Below are 13778 nucleotides of genomic sequence, written 5' to 3'. Positions count from 1 at the left end.
GGTTGGTGTGTATGCTGAAAATCACAGGATGTTTTTTTCAGGAGGATTTGCAGAGTTTTGATGCCTCTTCATGCTAAAGCAGCATCAGGGCAGATGGCATGACCTCATCTTCTGGTTTTTCCTCTTTTTAGGTATTTCTCATCAGCTCCAACATTACAACCAGGTTGGATAGATTTTTCACAATTCCATTCTCTCCTCTACTAAACACCTCTTTTCTTCCTGCGGTCATCAAAGGTTTCTGTGGATTGGAAGCTGAAAACCCAGATTTTGCATTCAGAATGTTGCTGCACTTTGTAATTGATATACAAAAAGATGCTTTGATGGCTTTGTAATGTGGAAAAGAAGGAGGCGAGGTACAGTAGGATGTTCTCTCCAAACAGTGAAAACTTAATTAAAGCTAATATATTAATAAAATGCTTGTTCATTTATATTTTATTTACTTTTTATTCTTCTTGGGTTCAGAAAAAAATAGGATTTACTCTGCCATCATCGAAAAGCTTATTAAAAGTATCTTAATTCAGATGCTGGTTGGTTAACATTTATTTATTTTTCGCTTCTTTTAAGGTTTCGAAGAAATTTAATCTGAGTTCATATACAGGTCCCTGGTCCTCTTGCAACAGTTCCCAACATGAAAACATTTGCTGCTAGGTACTAATAAAAAAATATGCAAATCCTTAAATGACAGACAGAGAGGCTACAGTAAGCAGAGGGAGTTAATGAGGGGAGAAAACATGCACTTATTACCCCCGGTGACATTGTTAAAAGTCCCTGACATTTTGACAGCTGTTATCTACATTGATAGGCTGATAAACTACATAATGGAACGTTGTTCATTTACATTTGAGCCACGGTGGGTGTGGCCTAAATCAGGGCAAAGCAGAGACTTACAGTACATGTTGCAAAAAACAATTTTTTTAAGCTAATTAAATGTTTAACCAAGTTATTAATAGGGGTCTGACATGTTAAACGTTTAGACTTTTCAACTTTTGCATTGAGAGATGTTCTAGTGTGTTCATGGATTTTGGTGTACAGCAATATTTGACCAGAAGTATTTGAAAATGAAGAGTAAGATCAGAAGGTGAGCTCTACTCTGCCTGCTACTGTGAGAGATAAATGTAACGCTGTCAATCATTAATCAGGTTCAACTTCACACCTTCATGCAATGTCTTTGTTGCACTTTAGAACAAAGTGCCAACACTGCATTCCCTGTGCAGCTGACACCAACCTGACACCCAATATTTGGACTGAGTTAACCTATTTTATTATATAAGAGATAAAACAGTTTAAATCTTAGGAAACAGATCAGGATTTTGGGTAGGAGATGCTTTTAAAAGGTTTTAAAAAGTTAACATACCTTCTGCAGAAGACAGCTCTCTTGACATATTTTCCCAATATTGATTGAGTTTGCATCTGTGCTGAATCTTTAATAAATGGTGCCCTAGTTGCTCTGAAATAATGCGGACCAGCTTTGATTTCTCTGTTTATTCCTACTACTATGATATTGGTGCACTTTATGACAAAGTTAACGATTTACCTGATTGAATAACACTTTAAAATGTACTTTAACATTTTTTTTTACACATAATAGCAAACTAACTTATAAAAAAACAGAGTTTGGAGGTGCATTCCAAATGCTTTTTCTGTTTAAAAAGATGTGAGGCATCACCAGTCAGAGTAACTACCTGTAAGTACGACTGTTCAAAATCAACACAATTTCCTCCCCTTGAACTCTACTTTTTTTTTTCTTTAGTTGAATATCAGACAGTTTCTCTGACTGTAATGACTTTGCATGAGTTATAATTAGCGTGTTTCCCACTAGAAGAGAATTGGCTGAGCATTGCCTAACATCTCTATTTTGCGAGGAAATTATATGTAAATAAATATTCCTGCATTTCAAATGTAAAGCCAGTTTCAGAGAGTAGCTGCTGCTTACCAAACATTTTCTGATGTTCAATCTATTTTAATATGGGTGAGTACCTCTTTGTTATCAGCCTCTCTCAAACAACCTAACAACCAGTCTGGGTATAAAGAAAACAGATCTAAACCAGCAGGTTACACAACATCAACTGTTAGTATTTACAATATAATGCAACAACCTTTTACTATCCCTTCAGCTAAAGTCAGACAAGCAACAATAAGAAAATGGAAAAAGGAGCATGATGAAAGGAAAACAAATTTCCTATACGCATGGATGTTGTTCAATAGAGCACAAATAGTTGTCACTTTGAAAGAGTGTGGTTTATAACCTCGATGGGATAGGGATGACTCATTCCCTCTAAATGCCCAGTAAACTGGAAAAACACACAGAGACACAAAGGGGGGGTTAACTGACGAGTACAATGAGTGATAAGCAGAGGGTTAGCTGCAGCCCCATTATGGTGACATTGCGGATAGAAGCGTTATGGCAAGGCATCTGTTGACAATTTCAGCGTTTCTGGATGAATGCAGGACTCCTGATGTCCATTATAGAAACACTCACCAACTGTGGGCAGCTGTAAACCTCAGTGGTTTGTTTACAGTTGAGTTTGATATATATAACTATAATCATGGTGTCAGATAAAGACAGGATAAAAAGCCTCACAACAATTCCTAAAATCCTTTTGTTACCCTCTTCTTTCCAGGCTGCTTCCAGTAATGCTTATCGGTTAAGTAAGAACTGTCAGAGAAACGATTCTAAATACGGTGTGGAAAACTTTTCCACCTGCAGATTAAAGAGGAAAAATTATTGCATGTGCAAACAGGAGGCGAGAGGGGGCGGCCACTCCTATTGCATCGCACATAATATGAAAAAGAGCATGGTGTCCTTATTATCCCTTCACACACCCCGTATGTCTGGTGAAATATTATTTCAAGGTAAGTTCAGCATATTCTAAAGTCACTAAATATATCAAACATAGTTGTAGGCATAATCAAAGGTCAATTCATCTTCATGAGTGTCTGGTAAACAGCAATACCATTATCAGCTGGAGCCTTGGCAGGGATCTTTAAGAGTTTGCATGCTGCTTCTAAGCCTGCTGTTTCCTCCCACAGTCTAACAACATGCATGCTAAAGTAAGTGCAATTTTTAGCTCACAAAACAGCCTGCTTTGCATCTATTTGCTAAAAGGATGGAGGCTGCATGCATATGTGAGTATGTGAACATATCCCTAATAAATATTTTCATTTAATTATCAAAACCTGTTTCTTTCATTTTAAAACTTTTAATAGAAGTCATTATTTGTATCATGGTTATTATTCCAATACCTGTAGAACTGTTCTTACACTATTACTGTAGTAAAGAAAATAAAATCTTTAATGGATACAACAGACTGTTTGCTTTATACTTTCTAAAAAATATGCTGAATCTGAAGCAAATTCAATTCCACAAAAGTCTAATAGTTGAAAGCCTGAAAAGATTAGAGATAATAGCATTAGAGGCTAAGGCAACAAATGTTGCCTGAAGTCCCTAATTATGTTAAACATTTGACCATATGTGTGTCCTTGAACTTTCCCCAACAGTCTTAAACATGTAAATCTGGCTTTATTGCTTTATATCTAAAAGGAATTTCTGTTACTAGTGAAATGCAATTTAATATAGAGATGCTGACTGAACTACAGATATTAAACCCTTTCCCCTGCAAAAACTCACCAAACAATAAAGTTTTACCAAACATTTTCCACTCTAAGAAAGAGGGTAGTTTGCTTAAGGCAAGAACATTGAGTGATTTTGAAGCCTCTTGGCCCCTTTACAATTCCATACCCATATGTTTCCACTATGGACCTATAAACAAACCATTTCATACCCCTGGCATATCTGTAATGCTGTGAATTATGGAGTAATATAGTGTAATGTTATGTTTTTTGTTTTGAACTAAATATGACCTTTTTCAGTTGACTGTGGTTCTGATGTCAAACTGGAACAATTCACTTTTATCAAAATAGACAATTGTGACCCCTTTTTTTAAATCACATTTTCTAATATACAGTAATGTCCAACAACTATAAAAGTAGATTAAATCACTGCTTACCTAAAAGCAGATAAACGGTATCAGATATTAATCACATAAGCTTTTTTTTTTTATTGTATTTATTAAAAAAAAAATAATTTAAAGTTGCTTATCTTGGATCTAATAACTGGATATTTTATCCCTTTTCAGCAACAACTGCTTTCAAATATTTGTGAAAATGATTTATGTGTTTTTTTGTATTTTTATCAACATGGTTATCAATTCTTCCTTTTAATATTGTTTTTATTCAGTCACACTCGATCGTTTATGAGCATAAACATAAAATCACCATTTGAAAAATCAGAGTAATAGGTGAATAACTGGCTATACATTCTTGATTATTTATGTAGCATTTAGTCAGCTGTACACATACCATTGTCTTGTGTTTATAAGACAAGATCTGGGTCAGTCTGTAGGATTATTATGTTGCAGCAAGAAGGTTCTGGACTTAATCCTGGCCGAGGGTCTTTCTGCATGGAGTCTCCTTGTTCTCCCCAGTGGGTTCTCTCTGGGTACCCCGGCTTTCTCTCATAGTGTTAAGTTTATTGGGAACCCTTATGTGTAAGTGTGTGTCCACATTACTGTATGTCTTTGTGTTGCCCTGCGATGGAAGTGCAACCTTTAAACTTTAGCACAGAGGTTTTAAAAGTCCCTGTAAACTATAAACTGGTGTTAATATATTGGAGTTACATCACCAAAAGGTTTTAACACAAACAAAATAATGAGGACACAAGCAACACCCTTTGTTTATCTCTCACCTTGCAGCTTTTGGCTTTCTCACGCCCGCTGGGTTGCCCTGTTTTGGTGCACGGCGAGCACGGCTCCTGGTGGTAATAATGGCATCCTTGCAAGCCTGCATAGTGACAGCAGCCGTACGGTGAAGGGTAGTGCGTGTACCACAGGTCCTCAGCCAGTGGACACCTTGGGCATTGATAGAGAAGGTTTTTCCCCTGGGTTTTTTCCACGTTCACCTTGGGATTCCTCATCCATCGCCTTACCTGCACAGGAAACAATAATATCAAGTTTAATTTTCTTGATTTAAGTTTTGCTTGTCTTTGCTTCTCCCAAAAACTACATACAATGTCAGCCTTGTCATGCAACTGTTTGATCAAGGTCATATGAGTTTGTTATTCTATTGCTAATTACATGTTTGCACAAGAGGATTACACAGACATACTGTACTTGAAAGATGTGCAACTATGTCCTGCCAGAATGAGGAGAACACACACAGATATTTATGAGCTACAAAGCCTGAGAGCTGTTCTTTTTAGCATTCGGTTCATAATATTTACTAGTGTAATATACCAAGCACATTTGCAGGTTTGTGCATGAGAAACAATGCACACTGCACCTAAGGTGACTCACACCTTTCACCACAGCTGCTGCCACGACATGCAAAAAAATAGCTGTGTAGGTGTGGGCATGTTCAGGCAGTTTTAGAGGAAAGAAATTGAGGAAGTGAAGCAAAAACAGAAACATGTGAAAGCTTTATTATAGAAGCTTTAAGAAAACCATTCCTGCTTAGTTAGTAAACACACACCACAGGGCTGTGGCCTGTGTGATGGAGCAAGTTCAGACAGCTGAGACTCAAATACACGCACGTGTTGAGATTGAATGCCTAAAGTCAAGGGTAGCCAGACAGCATGTCAAGGCATGTTGGGTCTAGAGGAAGAACAAACCTGAAAAAAACATCTCAGCAGGTGAAAGTAAAAACAACTGAGGCAGCAGGCCAAAAACAGCCCAGGGAGCTAAAAAAATAATAATAATAAAAAGAATGCAAGAATCTGCAGAAAGATATAAATAGGAGATCAGGACTTTGTTTCATTGATAAATTCAAGAAAGTGTTATGCTTAACTTTGCAATTCATTAATAAAATAAATTACAAAATCTAAATCGGAAGAACATTATTAAGGTTTTCTAAACTATTTTACACATAAAAATAACTTTTCGTGTGTTTTAGCAATATAGCTCTAGGAATAGCTGTCCCAGAGTTAGATGGAAGCCCAACAGCTTTGCTTTCACAAGCAGACCATTATGACTGTTGCCATAAGGTTTCGCTTGATACTTGTATATTAAACTTTATTGAAAATTATTTAGGGAGTATATAATGGATAAGGAGATGGAAAGGAAGGCGAGAAAGGAAGAGGGGATAAGAACTAAGGGTATAGAGAGAGAGAGAGGCAAGAAACAGTGCATGAAAAGAGAAAATAAAAAAGCAAAAATAGACAACAGAGAAGACATACAGTGACTCCTAGAAGATAAATAAATCTTAATAGTGTGGCGGGCATTTGTACAACAACCTTTTGCAGCAGCAAGTCCCAAGAGTATGTCTCATGTTTAAGGTGTTAATCAGACTTGATTTGGTCTTATTATTTCTATTGATAATGAACAAACTTTTGGATTATAGGAATAGCTGTTTTGTTGGCTCTTGAGACATTTTATTTTCACCTTGAATCTGCCTCGGCAGATGGCTGCTCAATCTGAGTCTGGTTCTGCTGGAGGTTTCTTCCTGGTTTCTTCTCCACTGTCGTTTCAAGCATGCTTAATGTGAGGGATTGCCTTCGAGTCAATGAGTCGATGCAATAGACTATTCCCCACTGAAGAAAATCATCTCCAGTGTATAATGTTTTATGATGGGGTGGTGTCATGGGCGTAGGTTTGCATAGGGACCATAGGGACATGTCCCTACCAAAATTCTGAACCGACCTAATTGTCCCTACCAATAATTGGATGTGAGCAACATGTTTATAATTTACAGCAGTAGTTGTTGCAGCAGTGGCTTCTTTTCCTCTCGCAGCTCCTCTGCCTGCTCTCTTCTGTCCCTTTCACGCAGCAGCGCATGGAACTGTGCTGCGCTGTTTAACTCAACTCTCATTGGTTGTTCTGCCTTAGGTTCCGCCTTCTCTCTCTCTGATTGGCTGTTTTCTAGTCCTGGTGTGCTTGGAGCACAAAATTGAAAATTTATTCACACTAGAATGATGCGGTTACTACAATAAATGGCACCAAAACTAGTCTCAGTCTCAGTCTCAGGGGATCCACGTCTACCTGTTCTGGACTAAAGAAGGGGAAAGGTATTTGTCTCACATCAAAACTAGTCCCAATTAAAAAAAATGAATATCATGTACACTAAAAAACAAAAACCTTTTTTTTTCTTTTATAAAGCGAAATATTCTGAGTCAGCCAGGAGTTCTGAAGACACAAAATGGGCAAATAAAGGCTGTAAGCCATCAACATTTCTGATTCTTATCCACAGCCAACTAGAAAAAGAAAAAGTTAGTGTTTCCTTTTTACCAATATTTAGTTGCTATTACTGGTTTAATTTTTTTATGACTCTTTGAGAAAGTTCAGGTATAATTATTAGCAGGTGTTATTTCTCTTATAGAGTACAACAACAAGAAATGGAGCCTAAACATCAGCTGTTTTTCGTTTAAAAAGCACAATTAGGGTTCCACATAATAATAGTTCTATTTTATTGACTATTTATACTTCTAGAAATAGGATAAAGACAAGAACAAAAAAAGGAAGAATATAAACATTGATTTTATCTTACATAGATTTCCACACAGTCTATAAGTAAATTAGTACAAACATTAATGTCTGGTAAAAATGCTGCTGAATCTGGCTGTTTATTTTGGATAATGTTAAATTACAGATAAGATAGTGTTATATTGTCTTTTATAATTGTTAAAAATTATTTTATATTTGAATACACTTAGGCTCATTCTTAGTGTTGTGTTTGTAGATGATGCCACTAAAAATAAAATAGACATACAGTAAGGAGCTATTTAAACAGTCAGACAGTAAGCAATATAGGACAATGATAAAAGGTTGTGTTACATTTAATCCTTTACTATTAAAATTGCACTTATACATTATATGATTATAGGAAACACAGATATCCAGTAATAATGATGCAGGGCAGCTTGTAGGTGAAGCAGCTGCCCTTCAGTGCTTCAGGTGATGTCTAAATAAACCAGGTGAAATTAAAGTATTTCCACATGAGGAGTACTGGATGGAGAATATTGACAGACAAAACATTTTTTTTAATCTTATATATTATATATATATATATATATATATATATATATATATATATATATATATATATATATATATATATATATATATATATATATATATATATATATATATATATATATATATATATATATATATATATATATATATATATATATATATATATGTATATGTATGTATATATATATATATATATATATATATATATATATATATATATATATATATATATATATATATATATATATATATATATATATATATATATATATATATTGTATTTTTACAATTTTGGTATAATTACTGATCTAAGTGGATTGCTCTGTAGGGGAAAGGGACATTTTACATTTATATTATATTTTATAGTCTCCATTCTCCAGTTAATGATGAATCACTCACTAAATTAGTTGATGATTATTGAAATAATCAATTAATGCGATTAATTTTTTCAGCCCTAGATAAAATACATGAATGGGCTATACAGAGTAACTACAGCCCAGATGTTCAACTTTTATAGTGAAGTTAATATTTTAATGAATGTATTATTTTTGCTTGATACAGAGAGAGAATAGTAGGTACAAATATAAGAGTGGGGTTTAACTCTGCACAATTGTATATCTTCAAAAGAAAATACTGTATTTACCTTCTCTAATAGTCATGCAAATGAAACCATTTACAAAGTGGAAAACAGTCCTAATTCCACATTCATCAGAGCCACCGATACTTCAAACAAGCATCTAATGAGTGTAGAGCTTATAACATTTTTATTAATGTAGCAAAATTATGCTTTTCTCTTTTAACAATGAATTTGTCTTATCAGTACGGATGCTCACATCGAGCATAAAAAAGGGCACGCATATTGCAGCACCAATGACACCCGACCAATAGTGTCCCTACCAAAGTTCAAATCAAACCTACGCCCTTGGGTGGTGTAAATAAACAGTGTTTTTCTTCAAGGCTGAAATTTCCACTTCTGATCTCACCTGACGAGACCACGTGTTTTCTTCCACATGTTTGCTGTGACCCTAACATGACTTTGAGTAGACTGCAATACAAACTTCTAATGGGTTTTTATCAACATTTGCTTTCTTGAAACCTTTTTATTAAATCACTCAAAGCTGGATTTTGAACTTATTTTAAGATTTATATTTTTAAGATTATATTATGCTCATAAGCTGTCGTGTCTGTTAATAGCATCTAACATAACCCTGACATTGAATTCGGCTCCAACCTTCTACAATACTCTCTTTTTTTTTTTTTGTGCTGCATTTCTCTTCCTAACGAAAAGCTCCAATATGGATGTCTAAAGTACAGCTCCTGAGCATAAAGGTTGCCATTTTACAAATAAATGGGGAAGGAAAATCTAATGCTAGGCAACTATGAAGAGGTACTTTGGACTATAAATGTGTTCAATTGTTAAGTGTTCTAGTGCAGCTGATGACCTCTTATCCTAACCAAAAATTTTATAGTTCTTTGAAAATGAATAGGTGTCTCAAACAATTCTTAAAAATCAACCTGATGCCAGTCCTAACGTGTTCCCTTTTCTGGATGAGGTCAATCAATAATGTGATTTTTCACCCTTCACTCACACCCTTAAGTTTATCCTAATGTTATATATCACTTTTCATTTAGGGTTGAGCTTCCTCAATTTTGCAATCTTTTACAGCTTCAATTCATAACTACTAACATACTATCCTGATTAGATATTATTACACATAAAAAAAAAACTTGCTTGCAGTTGTCAAGTGGGGAAAAAAATAGATGTAATACTTTTGTCATAAATGAATAATAGCCACACCAAAATAAAAGTCATTATTTTTCTCTGGATTATTTTACTCATCGTAATAAAATCTGCAAAATATGGAAGCATCACATGTCCACATGTCCTTGCCCTTAATCCTGCAATCCCATAAAAGTGTTCAGGCACAAATAGAGCAATGAAAAACATGTATTTACTCACTTATGATTTAAAATTTTGCACCATTGTGTCTCTTAAGAAATATATTGAATATTTTCTGCACTCTGGCTCACATCTTTACCTTATTAGGCTTATTTAGCTCATACTAGAAAGCGAAACAGAGAAGGGCAAACCCTGAAAAGCAGCAAGCATTGTCTGATTTTGGATGTGAGCTCGTGTTTGGTTGGAACGCTTCCGGGCTTTTTTAATCCTCGCTCAGGATTGAATGCAGCCCATACTGATCGTTAAATAGATTAAAAGACAGGAAAAACATCGACTAATAAGAGAAGATAGATGATAAGACAGAATGACATAAAGACAGATTTTTAATTGTTTGTGATCTTGTTCGGTTTAAAGGCAAACATATGTATCCTGTTTACCAAGAGGATAGAATTTATTATTAAGTGGTTGCATCAGTCCACACATTCTCTACAAGAAATATTAGTTGTTTCTTTCCTTTTATCGCTTGCGGTCAGGAATCTCTGTTTGATCTCAGCGGTAAATTATTCAGATTAGGGAAAGCAAGAGCAGTGCTGCTTGTCAAGCTTTTTATAATTACAGCATGCAGCGCACTTCATCTCATCAGTTAAACAAGCCTCTGGCCAACTAATGTGCTGCCTCACTTTTTAGACAGTCAGCATAATTTTTTTTTACTACACATTGATCTATAAATCCTTCAAACAGACTTTAAACCCCTTAAATGAAAAAGAAGATGTTTGTTTTCTATTAAACTTGCTTTCTTTTGGGGGAATGCAGGTGGCGCAGTGGTTAGCACGCAAGACCCGTGTACGGAGGCCTTAGTCCTCGATGCGGCCAACCCAAGTTTGAATCCAACCTTTGGTCCTTTGCAGCATGTCTCCTACCCTCTTTCCTGTCAGCCAACTGTTTGAAAAAGACGCCACTAGTGCTGCAAACTAAAAAAAAAGAAGAAAATCTGGCTTTCTTTTTTAATATTGTAATCCCCAAATAACCCTCCTTAACAACAAAGGGAGCTCATGCTACTTGATGACTCGGTTTTAAAAAAAACTAACAAGGTTTAAGAATTACATAATCCACACCTAAATATAGAGAGAGTCACAGTAAAATACTGCTTGGCTATAATTACAGTTAGTGAAAGCAGCTGACACAAGTAATGAGGAGGTTTATTTGTCTTTTTGTTTCCTTGGTTTTGCTAAAAAGTTGTACGGTGCATTTCATCCCTTTCCTTAAAACTTCAACTAAGAAACGTATTCATTTATGTTGACTCACCGGCCGGAGGATCCAGAGGATGGCCGGTTGGGTTTTCTTTTTAATTTGCATAATAATTGCAGACTATTGCCACTGGGAATATTTTAAAGCAAAAACATGAGGTAAACAAGGAGGAGAATGCTCCAACCGTAATGGTGAGATGTTTCTGTTATGTAAAAATTTGCTTTGTGTTTTCTTTTTTTTAATGTTCATTCTGAGCATAAATTTTTTTTTACATAGCCACCACATCTGTTTTCCTTAAGACGTAGTTAGCCTTTTACATAAGCAGAGTTGAGAACATTTTGCGCTCTCTGGTTTAAAAAGTGCTCTTAATACTTGAAATTTCTCATATTTTTCTGCATATTTGATCAATTCTATTTAAATAATCCAACAAAAATCATGCATTTTTTAATAAATAAGGATAAACAGGTTACACTCTATTTACAAATAAGAATCTGTGGTTTACATTTGTGTTTAGCACCTTAGGTTAATGTCTCCATACAACCCTCTATAATTACAGATAACTTTTTTTTTTTTTTTAGCATATATCGCTGCCAGCTTTGTACATGTAGAGACTGAATATGTTTGCCCAGAATAGCTCCCACTCAGTCAGACTAGATAATAAGCATCTCTGAACAAATCTTCAAAGCCTTGTCACAGAGTTAGATTTACATTATTCTGTAATCCAAACTTCCCCATTGCTGTTCTGCAATGGGATTGGCGGGGTGTCTTGTTGGAAAGCAAACTTCCTGCTCCAGTTATATTTGGTTTTAATAACCTGCAATGATTACAGGCAAGAAGCAGTGTCCCCTCTATACTGAAATTTCATTCCTGCATGTTATTAAGTTACTTGTTGCATATTTAAAACACATCTTCTTATTGTTTTTTATTATCATGATCATATAAAGGCTAAACTACACTATTAGTATATTTTCCTTGTTGACTGAAGCTGCTTTTGACTGGATCTTTGATGTACAGCCACATCTAGGTAGGTTTTAGTTGTCAAATATTACTTCCATTTTACATAACAAATGTAAAAAGTCCTCTATGTGATGTTTACATTTTTTTAAATGATATAATACTGTTTTACATTTAAATTCCTCAACTTTTCCTGATTTGCCTGTTTTGTTATTTGGTCTTCATGCTGATGTTGATCATTGTTCTCTAAATAACCTCCACACAACAGCTCCTATACTGAGATCAAATTCAACGCACATAAATTGAATAGAATAATCAAACTTCATACTACTGATTTTATTTAGCTGCATTCCAGTAAAGGGGGATAAATATGCCAAACAGTCTTTGTAAACAATGTCTCATTTTCATTTGTCCTTTCACTGTAAAATTATTCATTAGTTTTGACAAAATTTGGGCCTCATAATTTGGGAAGTGGTGGCCCAGTCGTAAAGGCATAGAGGTTGGAATCCTGGGGTTCTGAGTTTGAGCCCCATGCCTAAAGACTGCCACTCTGGGTCCCTGAGCAAAACCCTTAGCTTCCAAAGGGGATGGGTTAAATGCAGAGGTAAATTTCTCTAATGTGAGATCAATAAAGTTCAATTATAATTTTTGAGATAACGACTTTTGATGGCCGTTGAGAGGAAAACCTTTTGGCTTGTTTGTGCTCCTAACTAATCAGAATATTATAAGCTTATAATAAGAGTGTCTCTGTATTACTGTAAATGACACCATATTAGACAGTTCATATTCTTTGCTAATCTTAACCTTTCGAATTATGCTAAATAATTACTCAGAAGCCTCATTGAGCAGCTTGAATATTCATTAAAACCTGCTCCATAGGAAGTTTTATGTGTACTGACTCACAACAAGTTATTTTCTGTAATGTGAATACTCATCCATTGAAGAAGTAATAAAAACAAGTAGATAACAAAAGGCAATACATGAAGCCTGTGGAAGAAATTGTCTTTGTGACAGCACATCAGCATCGTGCTCTGAATGATCCAAACCAGGACGAACTGAAGGATTTTCACACTTAATCCAACAGCTTTTGGTTTTAGACTCACGCAGACACACACATGTGGGGAGAAATACTATAATGCACACAGACAAGGAGGGAATCTGTTCTTCAGTCTGATTAGAGTGGCTTTGCTCTCACTATGACATCATCTCTGGCACTCACACACAAACACGCCGACACACAAACACTGCATGTGAAGGTGCATGAAAAGGCAAAATGACAAAAAAAAGCTCACCTTTCTCTTGACAAACTGAAATGCCGAACACTTCTTAAAGGAGAAAGCAGTTTTTTCTCCTCCTCCCACACCTCCGCCTCCCCCAGCACCTCCTCCTCCGTTAACCATCTTCATGGCCGACACCGGCACCCCCGCTTGCCTCTGTAGATCCCAGGATGACAGGAAGGACTGTGGTGGAGCAAAGGGGAGAATGTTTAAAGAGAGACACGGCAAGGAACGAAATACTTTGTGTGGCAATAAGAAATAGGATGGAGGAGAGAGAGACAAGAGTAGGTGGAGGAGGCATTTGAACCAAAATGTGAGGGAGGGATGCAGGATGCTGCAATTAGAGTGGGATAACTACAGCAACAAATCTGTGAA

General features: G+C 35.6%; 1 protein-coding gene across 1 annotated transcript in view; it reads right to left on the bottom strand.

Annotated features, from left to right (window-relative positions):
• The window catches only part of sgk1 (serum/glucocorticoid regulated kinase 1), a 44425-nt gene extending 30868 nt beyond the window's left edge, over positions 1 to 13557 (bottom strand). The window contains exons 1-2 of the mRNA XM_038292654.1: positions 13419 to 13557; positions 4745 to 4984 (exon numbers count right to left, since the gene is read on the bottom strand). Of these exons, the coding sequence (XP_038148582.1) occupies positions 4745 to 4984; positions 13419 to 13532 (354 nt within the window). The 5' untranslated portion in view covers positions 13533 to 13557. The remainder of the gene's footprint in view (positions 1 to 4744; positions 4985 to 13418) is intronic.
• Positions 13558 to 13778: the final 221 nt, after the last annotated feature.

This window comes from Cyprinodon tularosa, unplaced genomic scaffold (assembly GCF_016077235.1).
Source record: "Cyprinodon tularosa strain WSP-4 unplaced genomic scaffold, ASM1607723v1 ctg315, whole genome shotgun sequence".
In the NCBI taxonomy this organism is placed as follows: domain Eukaryota; kingdom Metazoa; phylum Chordata; class Actinopteri; order Cyprinodontiformes; family Cyprinodontidae; genus Cyprinodon; species Cyprinodon tularosa.
Note: the sequence above shows the minus strand (reverse complement) of the source record. Positions and strands in the feature narration are given on the sequence as shown.